This window comes from Heliconius melpomene, chromosome 10 (genome assembly GCF_056956725.1).
Source record: "Heliconius melpomene rosina isolate 202511_hmr_F chromosome 10, ASM5695672v1, whole genome shotgun sequence".
Classification (NCBI taxonomy): Eukaryota; Metazoa; Arthropoda; class Insecta; order Lepidoptera; family Nymphalidae; genus Heliconius; species Heliconius melpomene.
Genome location: NC_140398.1, coordinates 4,973,739 through 4,990,734, shown reverse-complemented (window position 1 = coordinate 4,990,734; position 16,996 = coordinate 4,973,739). Strand labels below are relative to the sequence as shown.

General features: G+C 33.1%; 1 protein-coding gene across 1 annotated transcript; it reads left to right on the top strand.

Annotated features, from left to right (window-relative positions):
* Positions 1-1,153: 1,153 nt before the first annotated feature.
* On the top strand, positions 1,154-16,011 carry LOC146535259 (uncharacterized). The gene is made up of 10 exons (XM_085191606.1): positions 1,154-1,333; positions 4,394-4,479; positions 9,847-10,889; positions 11,069-11,174; positions 11,479-11,731; positions 12,192-12,385; positions 12,795-12,925; positions 13,521-13,636; positions 14,580-14,678; positions 14,842-16,011. Exons 1-10 carry the CDS (start codon positions 1,268-1,270, stop codon positions 15,046-15,048), a joined length of 2,301 nt encoding a protein of 766 aa, XP_085047732.1. The 5' UTR covers positions 1,154-1,267; the 3' UTR covers positions 15,049-16,011.
* The last annotated feature ends 985 nt before the right edge of the window (positions 16,012-16,996 follow it).

Below are 16,996 nucleotides of genomic sequence, written 5' to 3'. Positions count from 1 at the left end.
TTAATCTCTAAAACAGGAAGAAGATATTTGCTACGGTGTAATACGTAGTATATTAACAGTAGGATAGGTTCCTGAGTGCAGAAAGTAGAGAGACCTGGCAGGCAATGCCCACTCAACAATATTCTGGTGCCCATAGCAAAATTTTTAGTAACAAAAAATTAAAACTGAAAAATTATATAACCTTTACACAAATAAAATCAGTTTAAGAGGACGTTGACAATTTTTGTGATTTTTTTTGCTAGGTAGCATACCTATTATTTTCATATTTATTTTTAAGTTAAAATAATATTAAAGCTCAACAAGCTTTAGGTATAAGCTAAAGTAACTAGTGTTGCGCTACACAGTAAAATAATTAATGTCAATATTTTCTTTTCGTAAGTTAAACATTAATTTGACTTCAAATGAATGATCATCTCTTTAAAGTGACTACGACAGGCCGGCCTCCCCCAGGATCCGTCTATGCTAGGTTCTTTCATGATGTGGGGCATAAAGCCAGAAATTATCAATTTGAGGGGGGAGGCATCTAAGTATTGACAAAGAAAAATGTATTTTGTGTAACGCCATCTCCTGGAAGCTTTTATTTTACATTTTCATTTCGACATCCCATAATATTTTAAGCGAAGCAATGCTCTACCTTATTGTTCGTAAATAATTAGGAAGATGGCAGCACTTTTGTATACGTGTAATTTATATAAATTAATTAACTTCAAGATTTAAAAATGATGAATATTTATGAAAGAATAAAAGAATAAAAGTAATATTACCTAATTTGTCGAAGCTGCTATTTATATAATCTTACAGAAATTATAAAACGAACTGATTACAATTTATTTGTTTCATTTTTATTTTTCTACTTCCTACACTAGTATGTAAAAAAGACAGTATAATATTAATTTACAGCAAACTTTATTTAATATTCTTCTGTTATTATACATTAACAACATTTTATCTTTTGCCTAAAAAAATAACTTAAATATATGAAAAAAATATTGAAGTTGGCGGGAAAGTATAAAATATTTTTGCGAACACCAATTATGCATAATAATTCTTTTAATGTAAGTTTTTATTGAAATAATAATACATATATTCTCTATTCTCTCTGAAAACGTAATAAATCCATAACGCAGCTGTTTGTTTTGCGTGACAGCAACACCGTTGCAACTTGTGTAGCTATACTAAAATTTATACACATGTAGGTCAAAGGAAAAATGGCTTAGTATTCGGAGCTCCTATTTACTGTGGTAAAAAATATAATTTTTAAGTTTAAATGGCCTTCAGTGATTTATGTCACATAAGTAACGCGTACAAAGCAGTCGAAAATGAAGTTGATCAAGTAAGTAAGTCGGTGTGTGTTGTGAAAAGTGTTTTTTCTTATGGGTGTTGTAAATGTCATTCTGACCCATAATCCGTGAAAAGCTTATAAATATTTGTTGTATTCTTGTATGAATGATAGAACAGTAATAATATAAACGTGTGCTTGAATTAAAATATTTCTTACTGTGTCTATTTGGTTAAACACGTATATATTATCCGAGGTGAACGGTGACATACGAATTCTGCAGACAATATTTTTAGAATTATGTAGTATGCTTGCACGTTGGAGGACGTAATAAAAGGTACAGTTTATAATCGTGGGCGCTGTGATTATGATCTAAAATTCAATATTTAAACAACTAGGCGATTGTTAGCAATATGGCTTTTAATTATAAGATTTATATGCGTAGTGCGCGCTGTAGACTTTCTCTATCAATTTTATTAACTGCGACGTCCTTCATGCCGAAGTCAACAACAACAATAGACTTAACTACACATATATTGCATCATCTTAAACCATAATTTAGTATCACTCATCTCACAAGCTTCAACTTAACACTAGGCCACTGTGGTGCAGCATTTACAGGCACAAGCATTTGACTGTAAATGTGATGATTATGAGTTCTATTTCGAATTTTGGCTTGGGGAAAAGTGCGGCGTTGAACTCTGCCACTCGACACGCAATAAAAAAAAAAGTTCCCAGGTTTTCAGTGCCTACCTGCTATGTGCAGGGGATGGCATGAAGCTGTAAAAGAAATTATTCCCTACGTGGAGATTGAACCTACTACCTTTGTGTATAGTAAGGTATCAATACAAAGGTGTACTTTTAAATACTGTTTACAATGGTGAATATTTGAATTGATAAAGCAGGTCATATCTTGATATAGTCAGTTGAACGTAATGACCAAAATTAATTTGGGCAACCATTGTTTATCAATAAACGGTACAGTATATAGTTTTGTTATAATGATATGAATATATATAAATAATGTTCATTAAAATATGAAGTTTAAATTAATGAAAATATTTCATATTATTTTGAGGCAGTTGTGGTGCAGTAGGACTGTTTCTCTTGTAATTAGATATGATTGTCATGGTTATTTTTGTCATTTTAAAGGCTAAAGTTGAATTGTTTTAATTTCTTCAGGCTGTCAATATAATGTAAACCAAAGAGCTCCACCATTAAGCTTAAGATTTCTGTAATTCAAATAGAGAATAGTAAACAGAGTGTCTTATCACAATACAATACTTAATGTTGTACAAAGCTTGGAAGCTTACAGTTAAAAAAATAAAATACATTTTTTTATATTTTATATGTTAATGCTGTTGATACCTTACTTAGCTTAGCTGTTATACATAAAAGCTTAGAATATTTTATGTATGACATGATCAGCTGATGCAATATTTGATAGTAGTAAAGTATCTGACTATAAATATAAGCTTGTGGGATTAGTTTACATTTAAAAGAGTTAAATATTTTTGGGTTATATTAATTTTGAGAGATGTGTTAAAAAAAAATTATACATCTGATTTCCCCATATATTTTGGTAAATAAATAGCCATATGAACATAATAAAGCAGCTTCTGACTTAGCCAGATAGGCTGAGACATTGTGCGATAAATGACGGAACTCAACACCGTGCTGAGTGGGCAAGTATAAAAATATAATTTCAACTTTTGCTTGAGTGGGTATCAAACCCACAACCATCACACATGCAATATGTATAAACTACACTTAATAATTGTTCATTGAATAATGAATGCATTATTGAAGAAACTTAACATTTTGATCTAATTTGAATAATGGCAGGAAACGTATTTGCATAAATACACAATATTAAAATATAATTTCAATACTGTGGCTATTATGCTCCTTATGTCATTTAAACTTCCTAACATTCTTTACTTTCCACTTTCTTTTATAAAATTTGAAATGTAAAATTATTAATATTGATTATTTTTTAAATGCAATAATGAAGTTTGAGTTGATTTGATACATATGTGGTCACTAGAGTACCTTTTTACTTATATTTACATAATTTTCCACCCCATTTCATAAATAAAATATTTGATATGGGAAAATGTTTTTATTTTTATATATTTTTGTTTTAAATTTAATATCATTTCTTACTTCATTTACTATATACCCTATGCTAAGGAATACTTTTTTAAATATTCTTTTTCATATAACCATTATTTAGAAGTTAGAAATAGATGTATATAATAGCTTCAAAATGGAGTATTTTAATAAAAAAATGCTGCACTATGTATAATCCACACTATTAGTTATTATAACTATTAGAAAATATTATAAAAAGTTATATAACACAAATTTTAATCACCACAAAAATTTCAATAAAATCATGAACATTGGACAAGTATAATTTGTTAAATTTGGAAAAGCCTCCAATTAAATCAATTAGAGCTAATCTTATATGGATATAATAGTCTCACTAATTTTTGTAACTATTTAATGTTTTATATCAGGCTCTTAGGCTATAAAATAATAAAATTTGCATAATATACAGGTAATATGTAAAAAAATGTGACAAAGCTCAGCTTTGAGTTCTGCCATCCAATAAGCAATATCTTGACAATTAGGCGGGAAGTAGGTAACAAAGTGTCTTATAACCAGGTTCCCTCTACTCTGCTAAAAAAATGATAATGTTGGCATGCACAATAAGCAGTCCACTAACCTAATTGCTAAACGATAATTGGACAGTAATGTTTGAAATGAGATTATTTTTTAATACTCTTTTAAATTATGAAGATGTGAAATTTAAGAACTTTTATAATTAAATAGTATTTCGTTTAGTCTAATAGAAACTTATCTAATTTAAATAAAGGCTGTGACTTTATAAATAGCCAGCTCTTGGCTTATGCCACATGTCATGACACATGTGCCACGCTACTTTGTGCCTCTGCGCCACATCTGGCCTTAAAGAAAAGGGTATCTGTAGTTTAATATTATAAAGCTAAAAAGTTAGTTTAGATGAAGGCGCTTATCTCAGGAACTATTGTCTTCATTTGTCCACGCAGACCGAAAAGCTAGTGTCTAATGATATTTTTATTGTTTAAGTCGGAACGTATTATGGAGGAGAACGCGATGGTCCGGGACCTCATCACGAAGATCCTCGATGAGACCGGACCTGGAGAAGCGAGCGGGTAAGATTTTTTAGTTTAATATATTTTTCGCGTTTTATATTGTAACCAGAGAATCCGGAGTGATTTGTCACTAGTTTCTTTTAAATTTATTTCCTCTATGCTCGATTCTATACTTCACTATAATTTCGAGCGCGTTTCTCGCCCTGTTTTAAAATTATAATGCTATCTGGTCTTTATATTATTCTTATGAATATTCTGCATCTTGTGAAGTCGGAAGAGATGACTTCTTTTCTAATCTCCTATGTTGGTTAACTTAAAGATACGAAGGAAACTTAAAATATAACACATTAAAAAGTAGATGTTAAAAGACTGGTAAATATCCCATAGTATCAAAGTAAACATTTCTTTTTTGGTTTTCTTTAGAACTTGCTATCTAGAAGTTTAATAAAGTAATTTCGAGGACGTGACGATTTTTTCAAATTATTCAATTTTTAATTCATTTTCATCATCATTTTCATAAATTTTCGTAAAATTCGTTGCGATATAAGATAAACATCTTTACTAACTGGAAACAAACTTTAAATATATAGTCCCATTATTTTGTGTTTTTAAATTAAAACAAATAATTTATAAATACTTGGAGGTTACAATCTATTTGGCTGTCGTGGCGATTGCGAGTTCGATTTACATTCAAGGGAATAAATTATTTTCATATCCTCGCTCCGGTAAGACAAAGCGCGGTAATGACTTCCGACACCCAACACGCTACTTTTCGAAAATTGAGCAATAAAAGGGAACAGAGTGTTTTAACACTAGGTTCCCTGTGACTAGACTGCTATATGCGAGATACAGCAGAAGCTAAAAAATATCACTAATGGTATACCTTTTAAACCATAGCCATATATTATAACTTGAACGATTAGTGATAGTATGTTAAAGTAATTTTATTACCTTAATTGATATGTATAGTGCATTACAGTGTTCCTATATTGGGATATGTAAAGTTTCCAGCTATGTTCAGCCCAAAGAGTGAAAATTGAACAGTTAAAAAATTTATGAGATTACCACTGGGACCGTCACCGCTATAGTCGTAGGTTCGATGTCCATTTAGGACGATTATATTATATTTGGTTTTCAACATGCAATCCCTCCAAAATTGGGAGGAATATGTAAAACTGAGTCTTAACACTGGGTTCTTTCTGCCTACCTGCTACGCGTGTTAAAGTAGTGCTGTTTTACTTTCCTATGCCACATTTAATGGAGAATAATCACAAAATTTAAATTCTAGCTCATCGTATTGTCTTGTAAAAACAAAAAATACGTGTTAAAAAGAATTATTTTGATACGTCTATTAGTTTTTGAGATATTGTCCTTTAAAGTAAGCGCGCGACGCGAGATTCCGTCGGGCCGTAACCGACTCGGGTGACGTCACAGGTCTTGCAAAACTCGCTCGCTCAGTTCGTGTTCGTTCACTCGCAGTTCGCGCTCTTCTTTAGCTGGCGTTCCACCACAAATTTAGTTTCATTTAATAAATAATATATAGATATATTTTTAAAATCTTTTTTTTCACAAACATAATGTAATAGCGAGCATTGTATTTTGAGATATTGAAGTTTTGATAGTACTTTGTCAAAAAAACAGTTCTATCTTGCTCGGTTTCATGGCGTGTTGTACCAAAATCTTTAGCTTTGATTATTTTTATTATAGTATCGATACTAGAAGGCTTGAATTTTTTCCAACAACACTTGGCTTGGCTTGAGCGTTATCACAAACTTAATCAGTACTTTAATGGAGAGACTACTCAGAACTTTGATGGGGGCATACAGGAAAAAAAAGAAAAGCTCTGCATTAGATTTGCGGCCTTTTTAGTAATTTTTAGATTTGCAGAAGGCCTTTATCTATGTGCCTCGTCAATGTATTTAGAAAGTATTGTGATCCAAAGGGATCCCTGAGGCCTATATTGAGATTATTAGGTATATGTACGACGATACCGCTTTGCGATTCGCGATGGTTAGGACTGCTGTTGGCGGCACCAAACCCTTTAGATCACAGTAGGGGATTCACCTGCTCACATCCAGGACCAGCCTCCATGGCTGAGGGAGCCCGGACTTGAGCACTGTACTTATAGGTCCTGAGCCAGGCGTTAAGTTGGAAAAGTTTCAAGTACCTTGGATCCGTTATGCGCTGCCTGGGCCAAATGGTAGGAGGTTACTGGTGTGGTCTGCGACCGCACAATACTACCCAAGCTCAAGGGGCTGATATATAAGAGCATCATCTGACTGGTTCTTTTATACGGCAACGAATGTTGGCCAGTACTATCTCGGCATGCTGAGGATCTTCACGTCACGGAAATGAAGATGCTGAGGTGAATGGGCGGCGTAACGCGGTCTGACCGCATACGCAACACATTCATTCGAGGTGGTAGTCTTGGGGTCCATGACGTAGCGAATAAGCTCCAAGAGTGTGGCCTAAGATGGTATGGCCACGTTGCGCGCCAGTTAGGAACTGTGTCGGATGCTGGTGCCCTCCTATGTCTATCCTGTCCCTGGAGCTAGACCTCCGAACGCCCAAGGATGCGGTGTTTGGATGTCGTGATGCAGGACATGAATACCAATGGTCGAACCACTCAGGACGTAACAGATCGTGTAAAGTGGAGTAGGTTAAGCAGGAAGGCAGACCCTGGCAACATACGGCGGGATTAATGCCAAGAGAAAGAAGACTTGGTTGCAGTTGTTGAAGACTCGTCGCTTCGACGATGTAGCCCATTATAAATGTCATGGTATGTTTACAATCCGTATAAACTTATTGGTTCTTTTCATTGCATTCTAAACTGCAATAATATGGTTTAATACGTGCGCGGTGTTCTGCTGTAATCTACATTTGGTAATCTACGCAATAGCATCATGACCATAACTCTCTCTTGCCGATCTACAATAATCACAATAAAAATATTATTTAGATATACATATATAAAAATATTAAAAATCTACATAAAAGAAAATGTACATCTGCTCAACTTACTGCATGTATTTAGTTATATTATTATTATATTATTTTCACTTATAAAACAATCTTACTACTTTGAACTGGAATAAAAGGTTTGGTACTTTTAACGCAAATAGCGTTACCTACAATATGAAACTAGTTAGGTTAGGTTACATTACAGTTTTAAATAAATAATTTCAAATAAAATAACATAAGATATTATTATCTATCCCTACCCCAAATCGACATAATATTACTAGTTAGACAACAAAACTTATCTTCGCATTTTTACTCCTTGCATTTCTGCGGCGATGAAATCACTATTATTCGATAAGTAATCAGCAACCATAAATCCATCTATTACGGCTAGGTTACCCGATTGCCCTTTTTCGAATCCCTCATCCATTTTAATTAATTGGATTAACACTTTAGCACAGGTAAGTATCAAACAAACAAAGTACTGCGCGAGATCTCCTAACTATCATCGGCGACTAGCGAGTTGCAAGACCTGTGACGTCACCGCCGACCGCGGGACTGTTAGCGGCATTTAAAATTTTTGCAAACTTCAAATGCCTGTAAAATCATAACTCCTTGGTTTTTTTTAATGAAACAATAACTAGTGTATTTGTATACGTAAAAACATTACTGTAACGAACTTTGAAGCATTATTTCATACCTATTACCATTCCTCATTCTTCGCTTTGGTGGGATGACCGGCGGCGTTGAGTAGTGAGGAGTGAAGGGAGTGTTTTAACAATCCCCGTCTAAATTATGTTGCGTTGTTCTTTAACGAATACTTATATAGGAGTTATTGGGCTGAATAAAATGAATGGAAGCATCTTCAGAATGTTTTCAGGTCACTGCGTCAAATCACTGATTACTTTAATTCGTAACTGAATTGTGATTGATTTTTATTCTTTATTTATTTTCTTTCATGTAGAATGCATGCATGTAGTTGCAAATCTTATGTCATTTAAAATTCCGACAGAGGAATTAACAAACAGCTGTTTATTATGTTTTAGTAAAGAGCATAACTAGATTTTGTTCAGTATGAAAATAACTTCTTTTTAGCTTAACTTGAGGCCCAGTCGTCATGAATGAAATAACTGAAGTTTCAATTAAAATTTTTCCATTTGTGTTAGTTATCCGTTTATTCCGCATGTAACATGGTAGAGTGAGAGAGAGAGAGAGAGAACTTCGCGTTAAGACCGAGTAGTTAACAACACCTGCTGTGTAGTGGAAATCAACGTCGCTCTTTGTCTTACCGGACCAGATATTTGAAAATAATTAATTCCTCTGAGTGGAAATCCGAAAAAAAAACTTATACAAGTAGACCTTCGAATAATTATGTAAATAGAAGTTTGCACCATATGGCATTGGTCTACAGCAATATACAGACGATGTTTTATTTGTGATGCTCAAAAATCAATAGAGAGGAAGCCATCGTCTGTCCGAGCATTGATTATTCTATCCTATTTCGAGCTGCAGTTTATTTTCATATAACAAAATCTCGCCATTTTGCTCTTCCTTTATTGAATTAAATCTGACATTCATTTTTCTATAGGAAAATAGGATTTAGGTTGGCATTGTATGAGAGAATAGCGTCTAAGGACAATGGGTAGTGAGTTACGTTCCCGTTGAGTTTATATACCTAGTGATGTTACCACATATATATTGTAGATTAATGTTTTATGAAATAATGTTATTGATAAAGCTTTTAATTTAGGAATTATATTAGATTTATTATAATATTTTTTCTCAACATTGCCAAGAAAGAGAATATTGACAATACATATTGTTTTTGAACGTATACATACAGTCCTTGAGCTAGCGCTAAATATAGTACGGTTCCGACAACATTACAAATCAATAACTTGAAAGCATTCAAATTGCTGTCGGTAAAGCGACAAACGTTCACATTGCATTTATGACCTGCATGAAAATATGATAAGGGCACTTTTGTACGTTAAATATTTTTTTTTATTTCTATACATATGCATATGTTGTATTTGTATGATTCAATTTATTTAATTTCTATTAATCTGCAAAGAGATAATGCAAATTATCTGTTTTTGTTTTGTTAAAACAAACAAATATTATGATTCTGATTAAGTTAGTTTTTCAATACGTAATTTCTTATATGAGTTATTTATAAGTATTCGTTTCCGGTTATAAATAATAAACGTTATTTTGTACACCTTCGGCGGCATTGTTTTACTGTAAATGAGAATTTTGATGCTTTGTTATCATTGTCTCTGCCGCAACTGATATGTAAATTAAACCAAATGGAATATTTTTAAAGAATCCTTCAGAAATATACCATTATTTTAATAAGTCCTGTTATTATTATATATCTACTATAAGTTAAGCTTCATTCCGAATCACAAATATCTTAAGTGTTTTGTAATCAATATGCTAAATACAATGTAATTTTCTTTCCAGTTACGAACCACCACCGGATAAAACTGTGAAAAGTTTACCGAGCACAAGCCAATTTCCCAAAGTCGATGACTCGAGCTCATTCATGCCTACTTCCTTTCCCTACAATAATAATTTATTTAACTTTACTAACGAAAACGGCTATAACTTCCAAACTCCAAATGGCTTTAGTGTGAACGGCTATGTCAATTTTCCTGATACCGACGTAAATTCCCTCTTAACGATAGATCCTATAAGTGATGATACAGTTACTCCAGAACAGCTTAACTTACTGCGATTAGCTGCGCAGGAAATAGGCGGGGCCCAATTTCAAAGTCCAAAGTTTGACGATAAGTTCTACAATTATTATGAGCCAAACCAAAGAAATTCGCTACCGGATGCTGTTGCTTTTCCCAGCCCCTATCCAAGGCCTAATAGTCTAAATATAGACACAAATTACAATTCTAACTTAGACGCGCCATTTAATCAGAGGTTTCCAAATAAATTTGAGAATGGCTTCATTAAAGAACAGAATCAAGATGCAGATTTACTTGCTTATTTAAACCACCTAAGTATTAACGAACGTCCTAGAGAAGACTTGCTCCAGGCGGACTATAAAATGCCTCTAGATCTAGGCTTAATGCTCAACCAAGATGACTTAAAATTACAAGAGGAAAGAAACAAAATGTTCCTAAACGGTCGAAATTTCCAACCACCGAATAAGTTTAACTGTGAATTTTATTTAAACGACGCCATGTCACAGGTGGATCGAAATTTGGGTCAGAGTTACGATTTTTCGAATAATACCTCAATGGGATTTAAGACTAATGGGTTCCACCAGGATTTTCCTAGGCGTGACATTGGACAAATAGTTCAGGGTAGAGAAGGTTTTCCTAACATGGGTATGGATAGGAATTTTGAGAACTTGGCAAGAGATAATCCTCAAACTTTGTTGAGGCAACAGGAGCTCGCTCGTCAAATGAGCATGCTCATAAGAAGTAGGCCTCCGCCGAATCAACTAAATGTGGATGTGTCGTTTTTACACGAGAATCCTGCAATTAATTTTGGTAGGTATGGTTTTCTTTTTTGTTCTGTCTTTTACTGTTGTTATCATTATTGTATCACTTATAAAAAATTGAACCAAGCGGGGTTTAAACCCGGGCCTCCAATATATTTCTTCTTCGAAATATTAGCATTTTTCATTTTTTACATATTTTAATTATTTTAAATATTTCTTTTTATGCAGGTCTAGGCACAATTCTAGGTCCTAATCAGCACGTACAGCCGGTATTACCGTCCCCGATGTTAGACATGCCGGTGTTAGCGCCGTTCTACGCTATGAGGAATATGGGGTAAGAGTTTGTTGTGTTAATTTGGTGTTATTTTTTTTGGCTTCGTGCTGTATCCCGCATATAGCAGGGCAGGCAGAGGGATTTTGTCTTAAGAGATCAGCTCAGATCTCCACGCACAGTCAAAATTTCATATCCTATTGTTAACAAGACAAAGCGCGTCGTTGAGTATCGCCACCTAACACGCAATGCCCCGAGTTACTTAACACTAGGCTCCGTCTGACTACCCAGCTATAGGCGTTTTACAGTATATAGTTATACATTACTTCCTTATACTTACATAATTAATTATAAATGTTATCCACAGCGGTGAAGACTGGGTATCAGAGCCACGCACAACTAACATATCATCGTCCAGCATACTGCACGCGCGCCTTGACGCGTGCTACGAGCAGTGGCGGCAGCTGGAGAGGGAGCGCAAGAGGACGGAGGCGCGCCTGGCGCTCGCCTACCCGGGCCGCGCCGTTTCCTCCTCCAACTCCATACCGGTGCCGCGCCTGCCGCCCTGCCCCACGCGCGTCGATCGCCTCACTGTGGACATGCTGAGGGAGCACACTAAGGTCATATTTTTTTCTTTTAATATTTTAGTCATATTTTGTTATGGAAAGACAAGACAAGACGTTCGGGTCACCTGATGGTAAGTAATCACCGCTGCCCACGACCCTGTGCGACATCAGAGGAGCTACAGGTGCGTTGCTGGTCACCAAGGTGGATTAAGATGCGTATATACTGAGTATTTTTGTCATCACCACTTTAAATGAAACCAAAATTTTAACTACTCTGTACAAAAATTCCAAAATAATACTTTTTTTTTGGTTTCATTTAAAGTGGTGCTGACAAAAACACTCTGTACAAGGCTATGTTACAATGCGCAAATTTTAGAAGGCCTAACTTCAGAGCAGCCAGTTACCAGAGCTGGGGCAATACAATAACTCATTCCCCCAAGGGAGAATCAAACTCACTTATCATCACTTTTTCATCACAAATATTAACATTCAATAAACTAAATATTATTTACAGGTATTGACCTTAATGGGGAAAATGGAGACGTTAAGAGCAAGTGTTTGTGTAGCACAAAACAAAAGACCAAACAAAAGTGAAGAAAACAAAATAACAGTATTAAAAAGAGGTCAGGACAATGTCGAGAAAGAAATCGATCCTGCTACCTTTGACCCTACAACGTGGAAAGAAGATGTAAAGAATTTGGCTGAAATGTATGTAATATATTTTTTCTTAATGTGGTGGTAACGGGCAAATTAAAATAATTATTTTTTCTCAAAGTGGTAATTAAATACGGAATCTTCATAACTAGATCAGAACGATTACAAAGTGTATTCAGAAAAAGAAATTTGAATTATTTGAATAAAAAATATATGTCTACATAAATGATATACGTCTTTGTAGCGCCGGAGCACACGCGTGTGACTGTTATATTTGTGGGTTCTATTTCCAGTCGGAGAAAAAAAAAATTTACTTTTTTAATTTCCTCGCTCTAGTAACGATTCAAAACGCGGCGTAAAATCTACCACTCAATACGCAATGCCTCAAAAATTAGGCGGAATGTGGGGAACAGAAGTCTTAATGAGAAAGGAGCGTCTTAACACTAGGCTATATTATTTACAGAGCACCCCACAGTGAAGTGGAGAGTGCAATGTTAGCGTGGCGGAACGCAGTAGCGGGCGTGCAAGCGGCGCGGCGCAGGGAACTGGCGCCCCACACACCCATCGTCAATGGCAGATACACCAGGAGCGATCGTTAGTATATCACTATTTGTTTTATTTCGAAAATTATAATAAATATATTTATTGAGGCTGTCGTGGCACAGTGGTACCCCGCACATAGCACAAAGAAGCAACGCTGTAGCGTGAAGCTAAAAAAACCGCTTAAGAGTTATTTAAATATCTCTGTTATACAGGGTGGAATTGTCAGCACCACTTTAAATGAAACCACAGTTTTAACTACTCTATAAAAGCCTAATATAATTCAGAAAAAAAAATCCCAAAAATGAAAAAGTTATTTTTTCAAACAAAATAAATAATAAAATTATCGTTTTAAAATAAAACGCCATTTTTCGCCATTTAAAGTATAACATAGGCACGCACACACTTACCTGTCAAAGCGGCAACGTCGTACACTTATGTGTGCGTCACACGAAATACAGGTATGGATAAAAATCGTGAAATGAAAAAAAAAACCTACGTCAAAACTGTTGAGGTACGTTGATTAATTTTTTTAGCTCTGGGATTGAAATATTTTATATGCAGCCCTATATGCAGTTTCAGTAAAAGAAGCGCTGCCTCTTCCACCCTGTATATTAATTATTAATAGACTGATTATAATATTTGGCAGCGATCCTGCAACTGGCGGCGGCTGTAAAGCAGCTGTGCAGCAGCGCCCGCCGCGCTCGCTGCGCCATGTGGTGTGACCTCACACTGACTGTAGCGCTCGCGCCGCACCACTGCCATGTATGTAATACTGTATTATGTACATTTTGATAGAACAATGAAGATATTAAAATAAATGAATAAATTCATCATTATTATATTGTAATTACACTATACCTATAATACTATACTGAACTCTAATACATTGTTTCTTTTTTTTTTACTTTAATTTATCTATACTAATATAATAAAGCGGAAGAGTTTGTTTATTTAAACGCTAGATAACGTACTACTGGTTGGATTTACCGGAGCTCGGTGTTTTTTTTTTGTTTTAGACAATAAAGGTAAATCTGACTGACATTATGATATAGGCTATATAACATTACTGTTTAATTCTTAGCCTTAAATAACGAAATAACAGTGATTAGGACCGCCATCATAATGTATAACCACGTGCGCTGCGGAAATAGATATATACACATTGGTACATTGTATTACAAAAACATTCTCATTAGGTCTAAAATAAAGTCCGCGATACAATATATCAATCATTTATAAATAAGTCACAGTAAGGCATTTTGTGACAAAAATAATTAAATTTGCAAGGTGTTATTTTATCGTTTTTTATTTGACATGGATATTGAAGCTTACGAGCAAAAGTTATTACATTGTCAAGGTAATTTAATGCAAATAAGCTTTGGCACACTGTTTACGGCCACAAGCCTAGGCCCGAGTCACACGGGGGGCGCCGTTGCTGCTGATTACATCCTCTCAAGCAACCACATGCCACCACTATCTCAGAATTATAAAATATGATTGAATGTATAAATTATATTGAAACTGTTGGCAGCATAATAAAAGGATTATAGGAGTATATGCGCCGCTAGTAACAGTTAAAATCCTCAAACCTCAAAATCGTACTTTTTACACTTCAAATTTGTACAAGTAATACAAACAAATAAAAATAAATATTTACTACTAAATTAATAAGTCTTATGATATTTTTAAGCATATCATTTTCCAGAACGATATATCACCTCCATTGTCACAACAATCGACTTCGCCCAAACAAGCGTCACAAGAAAGCTCTAATGCGGCATCTAAAACTGCAAATGAAAAGGAGGTATAATTTGTCTTTTTTTATTTTCTTTGCCTCGTCAAAAGACAGACAAATGTTTAATTTTATTTTATTTAACTATATTAAGGAAAAAATATTATTTATTATACTTATCTTATGTTTTTTTATGTATACTATATTTAATTTTATACTATATTTTTATTTTCAGGTCAAAATAACCACCGACAGCCAGCAAAAGACCGACACGAAACAAGAAATCGACAAAAACAAACAGACAGACAAGAATCAACGTCGCCCACAAAACTATAGGAAGCTCAACAATCGTCACGATTTCTACATAAAGAATCAAAGGTACGACGGTCGCTTTGTACACAGACATCCATATCACTATTTAGCAACGGGACCTATAAATTAATATGAATCAATCGATTATGAACTCTGTGCCACCATTAATAAGTTCTAATATAAATAATGCTATTTCTCGTAGGTATAAAATGAATAAAAAGAGATAGCAAAACGGTGCGTTTGCCAAAACAATGCATTTATGTTTTTATCTCTTTCTTATACAGATCCTATTATTATAAGGAAATAACATAATTCATATTTCTAAAAATACGGTTATATGACAATTATATATGATTATATTGATATCCCGTTTTCGTTAGTATAATAGAAAGAGATAGCAATTATATATTTGATACACTAATGCGACCTTTTCTAATTACTACAAATGAATACAGATATCATTAATTTCTATGATAATTTAATGTGATTTTATTGATGTCCCGTTTCTGTTAGTCAAAAAGAAAGAAATAACATTAATATATTAGATTAATTTATTGTCGTTATATTGCTATCTCTTTTTTATAAATAGAAAAGAAACGAAATAGGATTAATATAATATGGCAATTTAATTATGTTGATATTTTGTTCTCGTTAGAATAAAAGAAAGACGCTTCTATCTCTTTCTAACTTCATTATTATGAAAAGAATGGCAATATACGTAGAACTAAAATGGTGGGACAGTCTTAGTGATCATTTTGGAGGGAAAACTCTGCTATATAATAATGCATATTATATTAAAAACACAAGTCACTTGTATGTTATTATTATTATTATAAGATAATTTATGAATACAAATTGTTTAATGCTTCCACGCACCATTGATATGGTAATTGGCTTATTATGTTCTCATAAGATGTTAATTATTATCTACACTTGTTAGAAATAATATTATAAAAATACATATTTAATATGGATTGTATTTTCAAATTATTCATTTATAGCCTTCATTCACTATCTATCACAAAATATTTTTTTCTGTTGATATAAATTACATATATCCTTTTGTAATCCTATCCAATTAATAATAAAACATGGTGGCTTTTGTTTTTTATTAATTTATATAAATTTATTTATTTATAATAATTATATTATTGGTTACATCTTATTTAAGTTGAAAGCTTTTCATACAAAATTATTTAGTATAAATATTAAAATATATAAGAATTTTATGATTATTATTATTAATTGAATAATAATTACATTTATAATGTTATGCTATGCTTAATTACAGGGATTCATTTACTTAAATAGGTTTTCGCTCTAAAATGATAGAATATGAAATTTTATATGGAACAGAAAAAAAATGGCAGATTTATCTAAAAAAAAACACTAAGACTGTGATTATATTTATGTATTACTAAAGAAATTTTGTTGTTTATAATTTTTTTAATTGCCTATCTACTCTTACTTCTTGACAATATAATTGTTTCTTTTTGTACAAAATCTGCTATTTTTGATTGACGATTTTTTTACCTAAAATGCATTTATCTATGCAGCTTCTAAAGCGACTAAGGCTCAGCCTTTCAATGATTTTTGACTGAAATTAACGCGTTATAATAAATCAACTTTAATATATTATTACATATTATTAATAATTGGATGTGGTTATGCAAGAAAAATAATTAAGATTTCGATTTAATAATCTCTAATACCAGATGGAGGGTAGTTTATATTTACAAAATATAAACGTTTTTTTTATTCTCGTTATATTAAACTATAGATTATCAATTATTTCTTAATTAAAAAGAAAGTTGAGCGATGGATATTTCTATTTCTCGCTATTTCTGATAAATGACTCATAATAAAAGAAAAAAAATAATCAAACTTTTATTAAATAAATAATTACTTAAATCGACTTTAGTGCATAACTAATTCCATGTAAAACATATAAAGGGGCGTTGCAATCCTAATATATCATATCAAAAATAATCCGTTTTATAAAAACTAATTAGAATTAAATATGCATTTACACTCGAATATTTAATATGTATGCATTATTACCGTAATAATCCTGCTTG

Coding starts and splice junctions, on each gene's coding strand:
- LOC146535259 (XM_085191606.1), top strand. CDS start 1,268: ATGGCCTTCAGTGATTTATGTCACATAAGTAACGCGTACAAAGCAGTC. Junction 11,732..12,191: donor TGCTGAGGGAGCACACTAAG/GTCATATTTTTT, acceptor TATTATTTACAG/GTATTGACCTTAATGGGGAA. Junction 13,637..14,579: donor TCGCGCCGCACCACTGCCAT/GTATGTAATACT, acceptor ATCATTTTCCAG/AACGATATATCACCTCCATT.